The following is a 16,927-nucleotide window of genomic DNA, read 5'->3' as shown; positions in this document are numbered from 1 at the left end:
TTTTCCACATTATTTCTGTATAAATGAAAATGTTATACAAACTTTAAATATAGTCACTATGGTAGTGAAAAAGTGAGAATCTTATTTTTTTAGCAGGGCTTATTTATTTCAAGGAATTCGTTAAACTGCAGGGTGATTTTCATGTCACCCCTAAATATTGATAATATACAATGAGACTTAGAAAATATAGTAGCAACCCTTTACTGCCTATGTTCTCGCTCACAGCTACAAACATAAAAAGCTTCCATTTGTGTTTATTATAGGCTTCTCCAGCTCACACAACTCCACAGACCCAAAATACAAGCGGTCGTCGAAGAAGAGCAGCTAATGAAGATCCTGATGAAAAAAGGAGGAAATTTCTAGAGCGAAATAGAGCAGCAGCATCAAGATGCCGACAAAAAAGGAAAGTCTGGGTTCAGTCTTTAGAGAAGAAAGCAGAAGACTTGAGTTCATTAAACGGTCAACTGCAGGTAAGGTGCATATATGTAAATGTTGTCTTATTTTTAGTAATTGTGAACTTAGCTCTTCCCTATTTTTTCCAGTTAGCCATCCAGACATTTTAGCACACAATATTGGGTGTGTGTGGAATCTGTAGTTAAAGCATAGTTTTATAAACCTATTTGAATACTGAGATGAAGGATTATAACACTTTAAACACTGACACTATGAAGAAATGTTAAATATTAAGTTCTTGTGTGATACAAAAGTACCAAAACTATCTTGCTTAAACTTTATAAAGTTGTGGTGTAAAGTTCAAACAAAGAACCTTGAAATTTAAAATACCACTGGTATTTCATTTTTCTTATTTTTTGGTTTCTGTCACAGCTGTAAAGTTGCTTTAGTAGCATTTTTTGTTCTTAATTTCTTTTGTTCTTTGAATTATAAATTTTGTTTTGTTTATTTAGAGTGAATATAGTGCTCGGAAAAGGTGTCAGATTGACAGCCTTGGAAACTGAAGGGCTCTGATTATCCACAGAACAGGTACAATATGGCCAGTGGCAGTAGAAATCATTTCTACCTGCCAGTTCACCGCAGACAGGTTTCTTAGGAACCTCATGGGATATAAGGGTTTTAAAGCTCTTTCCTGTTGAGTCTTTGGTAAGATTTACAGTGATGGTGTCGGTACCAAGTCGATTTCCTTCATGCTCTTTTTTTCTTTCTTCCTTTTGTTTTTGTTTTAATGTTGTGAATATTCTCCGGGAAAACGATGAGCATCAACTAGAAAATTGATGTCAGTGAATTGTACTTGTTACCGGTCAGTCTTTTGAGTCATCCTTTCCCAGTTAAAAACGAATCTTTCTTTATAATCATAATTGATGGGGAGACTTGCTCTCTTGTTAAATCTATCTTTAAAGATGTCACCAGTATTAATATCTGTTTCAATACTTTGGAAAAAGTTTTTAACATCAGACAAAGTATTTAACCTAACGTAAATTTTATAAACATTTTTTCATATGTGAAGCAGTCATCTTTTAAAATTCTCTATTGTGCTTTGGATGTTGATGGAATGAGCTCGAGAACAAATAAATTTGTCTTGAAAAATTTATTTTTAGCCATTTTAACCATTTAGAAAAAAATCTAAACATTTACCACATCACAGAGACTTTAAATACATACTAGGTTATCTTAAACATATATTATCATCATCTGGTAAATTCTTAATCAAGAACTATTTTCAATCCAACTCTTGATTTCAGCTCAGGTCATGATCTCAGAGTCATGGGGAGCGAGCCCTGTGCTGGGCTCCGTGCTAAGCATGGAGCCTGCTTAAGATTCATTCCCTCTCCCTCCCCCTCTCCCCCTAATCCCTTCCTCTAGGGACACCTGGGTGGCTCAAGTCAGCTAAGCACCTGACCCTTGATTTCAGCTCAGGTCATGAATTCACAAACCATGGGATCCGGCAGGGTCTGCACTGAGATTGCGCTGCTGAGGATTCTCTCTCCCTTTCTGACCCTGCCCCACTCATGCTTTGTCTCTCAAAATAAGTAAACTTAAAGAAAGATTCTCTCTCCATAAAATAAAAATCATATTAAAACTATTTTCATAACTTTTTAGGAAAAAAACATGATATTTATGATTTTCTGTCCTCTTAAATAAAATGAAACAGTTTATAGGTACTAATTTAAAGTTTCAAATATGTTACATTAACGAAATGATTTAGGTGTATCTGTTTCCTTTCTGTTCTTAACAAGATTATTCTTCTAAATGAATGGCTGTTTTTTAGTTGTACATGAAGCATGTCATTCTCTGTTAGCCTCCATTGCCTTACACATAGAATAGAGATAATGCCTGCTGATCCTACTTCTCTTGAGGGTTTTTTGCATAAATCATTTGAATTAGAATAAGTGCAAGAATTTTTAAGTACATAAATTTTAAATCTTAAATTGGTCAATATTTTCCTAATTTGGCTTATTCTATTTAAGAAGTAAAAATGTTTGAAAACTTTAAAGTGGTATAGAAATATATGGTATCTACAGGGTATTCTTGGACTTCAGATTGGGCCAGTTTTCTGCTGTGACCCAAGGTATGGTAGTACTAACAGCTTTAATGAAATATTGCTATTTCCTTAATTGTATTGCAGCACTGATCGCCATTATCAATAGCAACAGTGCTTTGTTATTTCAGAAAACCTTGGAAAATTCAACATTCGAGACAAATGTATGTAATCCTTACTTCATTCATCTCATGTTTTTTTCCTACCATACAAACTATGATTAAATGTCATTATCTTAAAATATATTTTATGTTTTCCTAATCTGGGTAGAAATTTCTTGATTGGAGGAATAAAGGCAAGATTTATCACCTCAGTAAAAGTTAACAAACGTATCATTTTGAAAGCATGAATCTTTTAAATTGAAGTCAAATTAAAGAAATTCCTAAATTAACCGCTACAGTTTAATAGGACGTTAGTTAATACTTCAAATTACAAACAGAAAAGTAAAATCCATATGTTTAATCATTAAAAACTAAGTGATGATGGCTTCATGGTTAGATAAGAAAGTGTTCTTAGTTTTAGAAATGCATATCAGAATGTGAAGATAGGTGAAATGATGTGTTATCAGGGATGTTTTTTAAAATGCTTAAGAATGAAGTTCGTATGTATGTATCAACCTGGGAAATAATCTGTAATATATTATTAGGGGTAAAAAGAAAGTGAGTGGGGCAGTTATGTTATATATGCACAGTAGAATATTATTCAGCCATAAAAAGGAGTGAGAGTACAGAATGTGTATGAACCTCAAAACATGCTTAAGTGAAAGAAGCCAGAAACAAAGTCACGTGTGACTCCGTTTGTATGAAATATTTAGAGGAGAGAAATCCATAGAGACAAATGCAGATTGGTGGTTACCAGTGACATGGGGAGGAGGAAATAGGGAGAAACTGGTTAATGGGTAAGGAGTTTTACTTTGGAGTGACAGAAGTGTTTTATCACCAGATTGGGAGAGGTGGCTACACAGCATTGTAAACGTACTGAACACCACTGAATTGTTCACTTTATTTTTGTTGTTGTTGTTTGTTTATTTTGACAGAGAGTGCACATGTGAGCGAAGCAGAGAGAGAGGAGAGAGAATCCCAAGCAGGGATTCCTGACAGTAGAGCCCCATGTAGGGCTTGATCTCACAAACCATGAGATCATGACCTGAGCTGAAATCAAGAGTCGGATGCTTAACCAACTGAGCCACCCAGGTGCACTGAATTGTTCACTTTAAAATGGTTAATTCTAGGGGTGCCTGGGTGACTCAGGTCGTGATCTTGCAGATTGTGGGTTCAAGCCCTGCTTCGGGCTCTGTGCTGACAGCTCAGAGCCTGGAACCTGCCTCGGGTTCTGTGTCTCCCTCTCTGTCTCTGCTGCTCCCCTGCTGATGTTCTGTCTCCCTCTCTCTCAAAATAATTAATAACATTTTTAAAAAATGGTTAATTCTAGCTCATGGAATGTCACCTCACTAAATTACTCAAAAAATAGTTGGAGCATAACTTTTTCATTAATAAAAAGTTTATAGTTAGATGAATAAATGTGTAGATATGGAAATCACTATAGGAATGAATCCCTAAATATAAGTGGAATTTTAAGAATGACCTGCACCAGGATGTAACAGTGGTGAAAAGGCTTTTGAGAAGCATGAACGATTTGGGAATAAAGTATGCTTCAGTAATTGTTTCAAGTGGCTATATGGTTTTTATTCATTGTTTTTTAGTTATCAAATAAAATAGCAGTTCTAAAAAGGGACAGATTCTGATTTTCAGAATGTAAAGAGTTAACCTGGATTCAGGGAGGAAAACTTTCAGTCTCCCAACAGCAAAACTGTTAACTGTGAAGAACAGAATGACTTGTAAAGAAAATTGAATGTCAGAGAAATAATTAAACTCTACTTTATGTAAAAACATTCATCAATTCTACATTTCCTTAATAATCCTTCACGTGACATACAGGCGTAGCTGATCAGTATAGTGGGCAGTAATGACCCATGGTTACTTATATATTATAAATAAATTTTAATGAGTGTTGAGGTGTGACTGTTCATATTTTTACCAAATACATATTAGGTTTTAAAGAACATGTTAATTATTCAATCTTCTTGCCCCACTCACTGAATTTAATATTTTAGCCTTCTAAAATTGCTGCTAAAAGGCAATATCATGAAGTTGAATTGGAGACATGGTAATGTAGACCAAAACTTGGATACTGTTGGTTATAAATTATTATATTTTTAAAGGTAATATGTGATTTTTGTGGTCTTTTACTTGAAAGAGTTTCTGCCTCTTCATGACTTTGCTTTTCAGTTATACTCATTTTGAAATTTTGTTGTCAGTTTACAATTTCACCCTGTTTCCTTTGTGGACAAAGACAGATTCTTTACTCACCGTAGCTCCTTAACAGTTATTCTGATATAAAACTTGGGAGTTTTTGTCGTGGATTTTGCTTTTGAAACTTAAGTGTTGGCAAAATGTGTGTGGAGTAGAAGCTTAGTAAGTTTTTTTAAAAATGGAAGCATTGTTTCATAGCTGGGTACTTGGAAGACTTCACTCATAAGTTAATGATGACACGGAAAAGGTTTTGTTATTGCTTTGTTGACTTAAAAGGGAATAGAATCAAACCTTTTATTTCTGACACCTAAACAATATTTTATTTCAGTATTTATCCCTTGAAATAGGAAGGAATAGTGACAGTTGGAAAATACTATACCTGTTTGTTTTAATTCCAAGGTGGGGGTGTGGCGGGGAAGTATTGTGTGCTATCACCGCCTTCCTTCTTTTCCCCTGAGTGTTTAAATTCCGCTGTAGAGGGGGAAAGGGTGATGGTGATACCACCTCTACTTCATGCATTTTACTATGAGCCTGAGACCTGGTTCTTCGTTTTAGTAGGCCTTGCTAAAAATCTTTGAGCCTTTACTTCCCCATCTGTCATACTCCTAGAATAAGTACTATTATGAAGATCAAATGAGAGAGAGAGTACAGAGAAGTCTATTATAACGACACTATGCAAATGCTAGTTATTTATTATTCATTCTGTCGTTAAGCATCTTTTGTGTGCAGAGCATGTTATTAGACACAGGAGATACAACAGTGAAAAAGACATTGTCCTTGCACTTACAGAATTTGTGGTCTATCAGAGGAGACTGACATGAAACAAAGTATGAGACTAAGGAGAATGAGAAAAGGGTCATTCCCATTCATTTCACAAAGTATTTCCAAAATACTTTTTTTTCTTCTTCTATTGTCATAGACATAAGTTAAATATTTCATTCTCAAGTGTAAGCTTTTGCATCCATGACAGTCCTTGGAACTGTGTGAGGGGAATCTTGATACTTAATCATTGATTTTTGTGAAGACTAAACATGAGGAAAATCATACCTTTAGCAATGAGAAACTCCCTTATTTAATTTGGAGGGGTAGTGTCTAAACTGAAAAGCCAAAGATCATAAATTTATGGAATACTTGGTCCTCAATCTATAGCCAGTGATCAATGAAAACCTTTAATAGATTACTCATATAAACTAAAAAAGAATTGTTCATTAGTATGTAATTAACCTTTGAGTAGCTACAGATGGAATGAAGCAATGGTACAGACAATGCCAAAGTAATTTACTTTTAGACCAGAATAACAGTTTTTTTTCAGCATCTGTCTTACCACAAATGTTTTACTTTGACTAAAAAAAAAAAAATCATAACATGGTTTATGATGAATGTCTATATAGAATATTTAGGAGAGAGGGCATTTGTGATTTTTTAAATTCTGTGAGATGATACTGTAAAATATGCCAATTTTCATTTTATGTCTGAGAAGAATTAACAGTGTAGCTGTGTTGGTGAGGTTGTGGGCATAAATAAGGAAATTGGGACCTCTGACCAACTTTATATTATTTAAGCAATTTCATTTCACCTTCTTTGGTATTTTTTAACCCTCCCCTGGACATAGAATTACCGTGGTTCTCTCTAGAATAGTACTAAATAGTACTCCGTACTAGGCTGTGTGCTGTACTCTGGGGATACAGAGAGCCAGATAATCCCAATCTGGCAGAGGTGATGAACAAGTAAACCAAAAATTAACAATCCTGGTGTGGTGAATACTACGTAAATGCGCACACGTATGTATATATGGCTCTGGGAACACAGAAATGGACTCCTAACTTATTTTCCTATCCAAATTTATACTGAGTGGACTCTTAAAGATGAGTGAAAAAATTAGCAAGATGAGAAAAAGGAGAGGAAAGCTTTTCTAGGTAGAGAAAATAGTGTGTATTCACAAGAACTTCAGTTTGTGTAGTTCAGAACAATTAAGTATTTTTTTTTCATAGGTTCAAACTAATGTGAAAGGGTGGTCACAGGTACCTGATTAGAAGAGATTATTATAAGATTATACTATATATTCTGGGCTAAAAATACATATCCAACCCTATTTCATATTACAGAAATTAATGAGAGAAACTTATTAGACATGGATCTCAAAATCAAGCTGATGCAGCAGGGAGGGAGGAATTTTGGATAATATATATTAGGTTCTTCATAACGTGGTTTCTCGTGCTTGGTGTCATTAATAAAGAGCTATAATTTATAGTATTGATGCTGATGACTGCAGTATTACAGAGAAATGAGTTTTCTAATAAGCAGCTTATTTTTTTTAAGTGAAACTAAAAATTTCCCTCTTATATTTTCATCACCATACACCCATTCTTGTCTCAAATACAATATTTTAAACACAATTTAGCCTTTTAATGTTCCGAGTTATTGTGAGCATTAATTTTTGTTCTGTGCTTTAATGCATTGTTGCAATTTGTTGTTGTGGGGGTGCGAGAAACTATTTGGCCCAAGAGACTTGCTTAAGTTTCATTCTTTGGATTTTTATATTTCTGTCATTGATCAGTTAATAGGATCTAATGAGTCTACTTGCTTAAGTTTCATTCTTTGGATTTTTATATTTCTGTCATTGATCAGTTAATAGGATCTAATGAGTCTACTTGCTTAAGTTTCATTCTTTGGATTTTTATATTTCTGTCATTGATCAGTTAATAGGATCTAATGAGTCTAATCTTCTAAATAATTCTACATTCAGCTTCCTGGTTAAGAGACCAAGGGGTGGAAAACAAAGTTCCTGAGCTTTTACGTACACATGCTTGTTATATTTCTTTATTTAACTTCAGGTTACTTAAGGGTAATGTGAGTCCAAATAAGTAGATGTGTTTGTAAATTAAGTTTTCCTACCATTTTATTAAATTCATATTATGACTCACTCTGGAGTATTGGTAATTATCTCTAACTTCTGCATCTTTAATATTTGGGGGTGACCCAAGGGAATTAAATGGACTCCCTTAATTTGGAACTTTTTAATATAGAATCTACCAGATTAACGCCTCCAAAACAAAGGCTGTGAAGTGCTCATTTTTAAATAAGGACTAGGACAAATCACCATTAATTTATCAGATTTAAATTTAGATGTGTACAGATTACCTAGATCAAGGGCAACTAAGTCATCTAGATATTATATCTACTATCATTGGTTCCGTGTCCAACACAGTGCTTTGTTGCATTTTAGGTATCCATGATTCTTTGATTATTGTGGTTTCTTCTGTGGAGGCTTTCATAGTTTCCAGAAAACCAGAAACTTGCTTAATTGAGTTTCCAGGATAAATTTTTCACTTTCAAGTGAACAGAGACAGTGAACATTCATTCTGACTCCCTTGATGTTTCTAATTTTTCAGATAATCAAAAGAGCATGCAACATAACTAAAAAATACCTTCTGCAGGTAACCTGTAATATATAAGCAGTCCCAAGGCAAATGGCAACATAAAAACTTTGAAATATGTTATCCAGTCATGTTGTTACCTCATTTAAATTTTTATAGAAGTTGCAGTCTTTGTACAAATGCTAAAATACAAAAACTGATGTGTACTGATTAAGCCTGCTCGAGCAGTGTATTTTGTTTATTCCTTGATATTCTGTTAAAGATACCCGATATCCTTAATTTTCACTTGTTATCAGCAGTAAGAAATGTTTAGTCTGATGCTGTTAAGGTACATAAGTTGTTTCTTCTCTAGAGTGAAGTCACCCTGCTGAGAAATGAAGTGGCACAGCTGAAACAGCTTCTTCTGGCTCATAAAGATTGCCCTGTAACCGCCATGCAGAAGAAATCTGGCTATCATAGTGAGTAATGTGCCATCACCTATAGCCTTAGGCTGCGTCGGTGAAATACTGCCAGAGTGAACCACGCTACAGTTAAAAAGACAGAGGCTGCAGTTCTAATACTTAATATTAAATATCAGAACTTCTGCAAGGTTATTATGGAACGGGGAATATACTTTGTAGAATCTAGAGTTTTTGAATTTTCCTGTTTCTAGCCTTTTTTCGAGGGATTACTATACATCAACAAAACAGGTTAATAATTCAAAATATACTGTAAGTACTGATGGTATTTCATCTTCCCAGGGTAACGGTTGGTCTTAGAACGACAGAGTGAAACACTGCTTCTTTTCCAGCCTCCATTGAGTAATTTTTTTTAATTAACTATCTTCGTTTAACAATACATAGTGCCCATTTACAGTATCGGATCCTATTGTTCTTTCTTAAATATCAGCATTGTGCAGTTTTTTTTATTGTTGTGAATCTTTATGTTGAGTCTTTTGGTCATAAAAATGCTACAGTAGAACACTTCTTAACATTATCTGCTTCTAAGTTTCCTCTTACATGTTTTCCCCAAAATGAGATTCTTCTGTTTTTCAGCATTTTAGAGGGTAATTGTGCTTTTTCTTTCTTGTAATGTCCTTCTTTTTTGATAAGATGCACAATATTGGAGCCAGCTGTTACTCTTGAATAAATGGCCAATTTTGTCCATCGTACACAAATTTGTAACAAGTAACAGAGCTGGGAAGGCATTAGGCAACATTCATAATATATAACCCACAGCTTTTGTTTTTATGATTTAGTGATATTTCAGGATATTTGTAAATGTGAAGATTGTTTCAACCATATGTATCCACTTCATTTTAATTTGCCAGTGTCAGTAATTCAAAAGAAAGAAACATTTTGTATTGGATGCAAACAGTTCCTCAGGTGCTCACGATAAAACTTAATGGCCACCATCTTTACTTGTAGTCATTGTAAGCAGTTTCATCAGAATGGGCAATATTTTTTAATTTAAAAGATTCAGTAGATTTAGCAACTCTCTATTGCCATATATATTTAGAACATTGATTTTTGTCAGTTTTGAGCAAATAAATCTCAGTCCTTTGATATCTAGTCATTTTCACAGGATGGTGAAACACATTGTGGAGTAAATTGGAACCATATAGAAATATGTTTGGGGTTTGTATTAACAATGATTGCTGCAGGGATGAGGCCATTATGGCTCCCATCTGACTTAACAACATAATTTCTGATAGAAGCTACTGAGTTCAGCATTATGCAGCTATGATTTTCTTAACAAGAGAGCGCTCTTGAATTTTGATAGTTGAAAAAGAATATACAAATGATTCTATAAAATTAGAAGGAAAATGAATTCTTCAGTTGCATCCAACTAAAAATTTATCTCATCTGCAATTTTTTAATCCCATCAGTTTTATCTCTTATCAAGGTAGCATGTGCACAGCAAAGGCAAGCCGATTTTTCATTTTAAGCAACAATTTATAAAGATATTTTTAAGGTATAAATGTGTGGGTTTATGTGCCATACCCTTAAATAAACTGAAAGTCTAGATTAATAAATTTTTAGGAAATACATATTATGCTAGGTTGTATAGACTGCAGGAAATGAATAACACATTTTTGACGTTTGGAACTATTCCTGCCTTTTTCCTACCTAGTCCTCTAGATAATCAAATGGAAGTAAAATACGGTTTTAGTATAAAATTAGTTCTCTTTAGCTCTTGGGAGATAATTGGATTTTGTAGAAATTGTAAAGTAATTTCCGTTTTCAAGTTTGAAGGAGAAAATCTGACTTTTGTTTAGTAGTCAAGGCAGATGGATTGAATAAGTGAGTACTTATATCTTGGAGAAAATGTGGGGAAGTTCACAAATCGTGAACACTATGCATGTCTTAGCACACGGCTATTGCTGATGGTGAACTGTAATAGTAGTTAAGACTTTCAAAACATTTGTGAAGTCAAGGTTTAATAGAAACCAATGAATATTACAAAAATCTTTCAGATAAAGGTGACAGTATAAAAGCACACCACCCTACGGTCTCACTTCTAATTATCAAAGTCCGTGCATCCTAGGATGAAACCCCTCAGGCATGGGAAAACCATGACAGTTGGTCACCTTAAACAGTATAAAACATGAATGAAAATAGGAATATATTTTTGATGTTTGGATTCTATGAAAAATAAAGCACAAGAGTGATCTTATTACCATTAATTCCTATTTTCTAAATCTTGGAGCATAATTAAAATTGTATTATACTTGCTTCTGTAATCTTAAGTGCGAAGGAAACCTTCTTTGGGCCCTAAATGTAATTGAGAGCTTATATTTTCATTAATGAAAATATGTATGAACATAGGTGGAAAACTTCAGAGCGTGAATTGTCAAACACTTGGGGGTTTTTTAGCTTTAAGCAGGGCTGAAAAGGGCTCTGTGAGTGCAGTAAGAACTCTTCTCTTTCTAGTGCTTATGGTTATGTTGGTGATTTTTCTCTCCTCACCTTCCAGAAGTGGACATAGGTGCAGGTATATCCCTTTATAAAGGTATTTTACATATGGAATGTATAATTACGCCATTTATAAATCGGTACCTGGTACTTTGTATAGCCTAAAGATTTGCTTTGCCTGATTCTGAAAGTCTGGAGATCAGCACTTGTCTTTAAAATTTACTGTTTTATGTTGTCATTGCCTGCAGTCTGTATTTACAGTTCCTTAGACCTCTCATCATAGATCAGCCTCTTTATTTTTAAATTTGTTATTTTGAGAGAGAGAGTGGGTATGGAGGGGCAGGGAGAGAGAGTCTTAAGCAGGCTCCACGCTCAGCTCAACTGTGAGATCGTGACCTGAGCAGAAATCAAGAGCTGGACACTACTGACTGAGCCACCCAGGCACCTTCGCCTCTTGATTTTTGAAAGCTGGTGTATCCCTAGAACTTAACATTGAGAGGAAGGTCCGTTTGTTTTCATATTGAAGAAGAGACGTAAAGGGGACTGTACTCTTGTCAGTTTGAGTGCCATTGCCAGGGTTTGGGTTTCTTGAACACGTAACTGTTCTGTTGGCTATGTAACTGAATTAGAAATATTTTATAACATTTGTTATTGCTTCCTCAGAAAAGGATCCTTTCTACTTTATATAATTTTAAAAGGTTTATTGTGATTTTTTAATTATATCTTGAGGGGTGATTTTGCATTGATAGGAGATTTATAGAGAAGAGGGGATTCTAATTAATACATTTTTAAAAACTGCTTTCCAAAAAATGCATGGATTTGAGGCAAACTTGTCAAAATTCTTTAAGTCCTATATTTCAGAAAACTCTCAAAATGAGTTTCATGTGAACTAAAATCAAGCTGGCCAGGTTTCTCCTCCTCCATCTCCTGCATCACAAATCATGGAATAAGTCCTGCTTCATAGCGTCCACAGTCTTTTAATAATGGACTTTCAGAATAGGCACCTGGCCACCAGGAAGCAGGCCAGTCTGCATTGTCAGATTTGACAGCCCGCTTGTTACCTTTAAGCGCTAAATAAAAATTATTTTAAAGCCAAGTGAAAAGAAAACGAGGGGTTTCTGGGTGGCTCAGTTGGTTAGGCGTCTGACTCTTGGTTTTGGCTCAGGTCATGATCTCACAGTTTGTGAGATCGAGCCCCACATTGGGCTGTTCACTGACAGTGCAGAGCCTGCGTGAGATTCTCTCTCTCCCTCTCTCTGCTCCACCTCAGCTCTGTGTCTCTCAAAATAAATAAACTCTATAAAAAAAAAAAAAAGTACAAAAGAATACATCCAGTATGATACAATGTTCAGAATGTTCAAAAGTTAAATGCTACTTTCTAGGGATGCATACCTATTTGGTAAAACTTCGAACAAAAAACAAAGTAGTGGTTAAAGAGCTATCAGAACAGTGATTACCTTTGATGAGGAGAAGAGCCTCCAGGAAGTATCATTGTTATTGGCGGTGTTCTCTTAAGCTGGGGGCTAGGTTCACAGTTATCATTGGTCCATGTTATCATTCTGTAAGTTACGTACACCGTAACTACCGGTGCGGTGTGCGTATCAGATTTTTCACTAAATGAAATTACTGGATTTGATCCTGTTAAAATGAGAAAGATGTAGGAGATGCATTGTTCAGTCCTAAAAGTTGGTAGATTTTCACAAGTACACAGAATGCCTCTTTCTGAATATCTTCCATTGTAGTTTCTAGAGTTTTATATAATTTGTTATTTGAATCCCAATTAATTCGTGCAGCTCTAACAGCTGGTGGCATTTAGATTCTAAATATTGCTCATTCTCATGTGTATGCATCATTAGAGTCAGGTGTTGTAATCACCCATTGCTGCCATCGATGGAAAGTCAGCCAGAATAAATATAGTTCTAGAGAATGCAGAGGGAGTAATTTGAAAGTGCAATTTGTATGGAAGAATTCATTTTGTTTATGCGTGTGGGTATAAATTTTCTCATCTTTTAATAAGAATGGCATGTAGGCAAACAGACCGGTTGTGTTAAATTGTCGTTACTTGGTAAGGGTCTGATTATATCTGTAAGAGGCTGTCTCCCAAATTCCTACCTGACTTTTCTTAACACTGTTGAGCAAACACGTCCTCGGCTCGGTTCTGTGAGCTGGGCACGCAGATGCTTCCGTGTGCATGGCGAGGCCTTCATTTGAGCTGCTGCAGGTATAATCGGAAAGCCACCTTTTGGTTTGCTCAGTTCCAGTCATACCATCGTATCTAAATAACCGCTTTTGTCAAACCCTGACTTTTTACTCTTGTGTGTTGACAACCTGCTGATACATTCTTACAGCTGTTTTTAAGAAACCGTGATTCTTCTTTTTTCCGCTCAGCTGCTGATAAAGACGATAGTTCAGAAGACCTGTCAGTGCCGAGCAGCCCGCACCCTGAAGCTATTCAGCATAGTTCTGTCAGCACATCCAATGGAGTCAGTTCAACCTCCAAGGCCGAAGCTGTGGCCACCTCAGTCCTCACACAGATGGCGGACCAGAGTACAGAGCCCGCGCTGTCGCAGATTGTTATGGCTCCTGCCTCCCAGTCACAGCCCTCAGGAAGTTGATTAAAAACCTGCGGTGCGGCAGTTTTAGATACTCATTAGTGACTTCAAAGGGAAATCAAGGAAAGACCGGTTTCCGTTGATGCGAAATCTGTGGTTGTAAATTTTTTTTTTTACTTGAAATTAAATTTGGCTCTAAAGTTGGTGTAGCGGCAGTTGATGATCAGCCTGAACAACAGTTTTTAGTCTCTGGAAAAAGACTGATTTTGCTTTTTTTATAAATATTGTTAGATTTATTAATTTTCTGTGCTCAATGTGTAAATTGTATTATAATTCATTGTGGTTTATTTCACTTTTAATTTGGTGGTGTTTTAATAAATGGGGGTGTTACTGAGTCTCTTCCCACTTCCATTTCTTTTGACCACCTCTTACCCTCAACTGTGATGGTAGTATTGTCATATCATTTATACCAAAGTTCTGCATCGTCCCTGTTGACTTTGTAATGTTAACAAGGTCATAAAGCACTAGCAAGAGAAAGATAGAAATTTGCTTTTAATCTTTTTGCCTTTTATTTTGCACATTATGCAAAAGGAAGAACATTAGAGAACACTTTTTAAGTGAGTGAAACGTGGTAAAAGACATACAGTGCTTTTATGCACCCTCAAACTAAATCAAGGTCATTCGTCGTGCGTTTTCTTTAAGATTTTAGGTAGACGGGAATTTTGGAATCCTCTAACATTTCAAAAGGACTATTTTTCAAGTCTTAAATTCAGTATTTTAAATCCTATGTTTTGAGGCTAATAAAACATGAAATTATATCATCTATGATACAGGGTTATCAGATAGCTAATAATTTTTTGAAATTAGGTTTTGGGTTTTTTTGCAGATTTCAGGTTACAAACTGAGAAGTTTATGCATAATCAAGTATGGTGTGGTTGCCAGAAAAAGCCTAAAAATTACTTAGAAAATTTAAGGCTGTTTGCCCCCATTGTCTTGTACTTGCAAGCTAACTTGTACTTATTCTTGTGAAAGCACTGTCATCTTTTAGTAGCAAATTTTGATAACGTTTCTCGTGGGAAAAAAAAAATCAGTATCTATCTTTAGAACATTGTAATTATAATGTGGGAAGCAAGAGAGCATGTGTGAGAGAGAGAGAGCGAGAGAGAGAGTGTGTGTGTGTGTGTATGTGTGTTATGTGTGTATGTTTCTTTCAATAGTTTATGCCAGCAGTCTTTGCTTGAATGTTTAACGATGCCTTCGGTGTGATGCTGGCCGATAGATGATTGCAATTTAAAATGTCATTACTGTGCAGGCTTGGATAACTAACATTCCATGATGTAGTTTGTTTCTGAGGAGATGATTGTAGGTACACTTTTCTCATTATCCAATCATCCGTGGGATACTGAGTTTTCTAATGTGCCATTATCTATTTTTATTCTCCAGTTATGTTCAAGATACAGTACAATATTTTAAAATAGACTAAATTGTGAAAAATAAAGTAGTAGACGTGTGTAAGAAAACTTTGTAAAATAGTTACGAGTCCTACCCAGTAGCAACTTCTGGCATTCGAGCAGGATTCCATTATGTAAATATCTGTAACGCATTTATAATAAGCTGTGTAGTCTGTTCTGCATCTATACTACACTATTTACGAATGTCTCGGTGCCATCTCCTAACGAGACTGACCTTTTAAAAACCTATATCGAATATCCTTGGTAATTCAAGGAACTATCCCACCTGCCTAAGTTCCAAACTGGGAAACATTCAAATTATACAAATGACATTTCAGGACTTTTAAGTATGAAGATAATAGGATTTTTATTGTTTGGCTTATCAAGAGTGAGCGTTTTTAGTTGATAATTCTACTTCTAAATTTTTTTTATTTTTAACTGATTTTGTAATTTAAAGCAATGAATTTCTGATCATGATTTTCTCATAGTTATGCTAAGGAGTTGATCTCAAAGGCACAAAATATGAATTCTGCAAGAAGGCAATTTTCTATTGTAAGTTTGGATGGGTTAGGAAAAGCCTCAACTTTTCACTCTCCTAAGTCCTTCGGTACATTTTTCTTTCATTTTATTATTTATGCAAGTTAAAGTTTTTGGTAACAGGAATTCTTGCAACTGTAAAATAAAACTACATAGATGTAAGAAGTCATGTAAACGGTTAATGAACTTACCAAGGTTAGCAAAACTTTCATTGTAAATCAGTCTGTGCTCAGCAAATGAAAATCATTCTTAGTTGTATAAACACAAATTCCATTTTGACTTTCAGGATGTCGCACTACTTCTGTACCTAGCATTTTGAGTCCTTACATTTGCAATGTTACACAAACTGTACTACTTTCTTTTATGTGCAGTTTGCATGAGTAAACCATCAGAGAATAAATTCTATCTTTAAATTATGTTCATAATTTGCTTGTCCTTACCTCTCTTTCGTAAAGTAACAGCACTTGGTAATATGCTTTCCGCCCCCTTCAGGATGTTTGTTACCTGAGAAGAACCGGATAGTCTTTCTATTTCTGTGATAAAATTCAATCCTCCTTAAAGACGTTTCAACTGCAGGGTGCTCAGGCCTTGTCCTTCTCTGGATTCATTAAGCCCCAGCCAGATACACTGAACTTTTAACTTTTGTCCCCAGCCACGAACATTCTCTCAACGATACCCATACACCAGTCCGCCCACCTCTGGCATCTCTTGGCAACTGCCTGACAAAACATCTTAAACGTAACACGTCCAACGTTATGTGCCAACCATTATAGTTCAGTTACAACAAGTGTAACACGTCCAGCACTGACTCCTTAGCACCCCCCCCCCCACCTTCCCGTCAAGTGTGCTTCTCCAGCAGTCTTTCATAAGACACTTGATGACAGCTCCCTTTTCCAGTTGCTTAAGCCAGGACAACGGTGGTGGTGTCTTTGATTTCTCTCTTCCCACCTCCGAACTATCAGGAAATGCTGTTGGGTTTACCTTCAGAACAATCCAGAATTCAACCACTTCTGCCCCTGTACAGTGCTATTGCTCTGTACCCTTATTATCGTTCACCCAGTTTACCGTATCTGCCTAGAAACGGCCTCCTTGCTTCCACTCCTCCTCCTTCAGCCCATCCTCAGTACAACAGCTAGGATGGTACTTTGCAAATTAAATCAGCTTGTGGTGCTCCATCTACTCCAATCCTGGAGCAGCTCGCTGCACTCAGAGCTGAAGTCCATACAGCAGCCTGCAAGATGGTTTGTTCCCCACCCCGGTGCTGTGCTGGCTCTGAACCCCTCTACCTCGTTTTATTCAGTGAGTGAGAG

General features: G+C 35.7%; 1 protein-coding gene across 10 annotated transcripts in view; it reads left to right on the top strand.

Moving 5' to 3' along the window:
- The window catches only part of ATF2 (activating transcription factor 2), an 81,911-nt gene extending 65,878 nt beyond the window's left edge, over window positions 1–16,033 (top strand). For 8 of the 10 annotated variants that reach the window (XM_042994733.1, XM_007074552.2, XM_007074550.2 and 5 more), the window contains 3 exons: window positions 264–470; window positions 8,536–8,641; window positions 13,466–16,033. In XM_042994733.1, coding sequence (XP_042850667.1) covers window positions 264–470; window positions 8,536–8,641; window positions 13,466–13,692 — 540 coding nt within the window. In that variant the 3' untranslated portion in view covers window positions 13,693–16,033. Of the gene's footprint in view, window positions 1–263; window positions 471–905; window positions 982–2,581; window positions 2,659–8,198; window positions 8,642–13,465 lie in introns of those variants that run through there. The other 2 variants (XR_006220789.1, XM_042994734.1) reach the window with 2 other exon arrangements.
- Window positions 16,034–16,927: the final 894 nt, after the last annotated feature.

The sequence above is a fragment of the Panthera tigris genome, chromosome C1 (assembly GCF_018350195.1).
Source record: "Panthera tigris isolate Pti1 chromosome C1, P.tigris_Pti1_mat1.1, whole genome shotgun sequence".
Taxonomy (NCBI): Eukaryota; Metazoa; Chordata; class Mammalia; order Carnivora; family Felidae; genus Panthera; species Panthera tigris.
The sequence above is the reverse complement of the archived record's forward strand: the minus strand, read 5'-3'. Positions and strand labels throughout refer to the sequence as shown.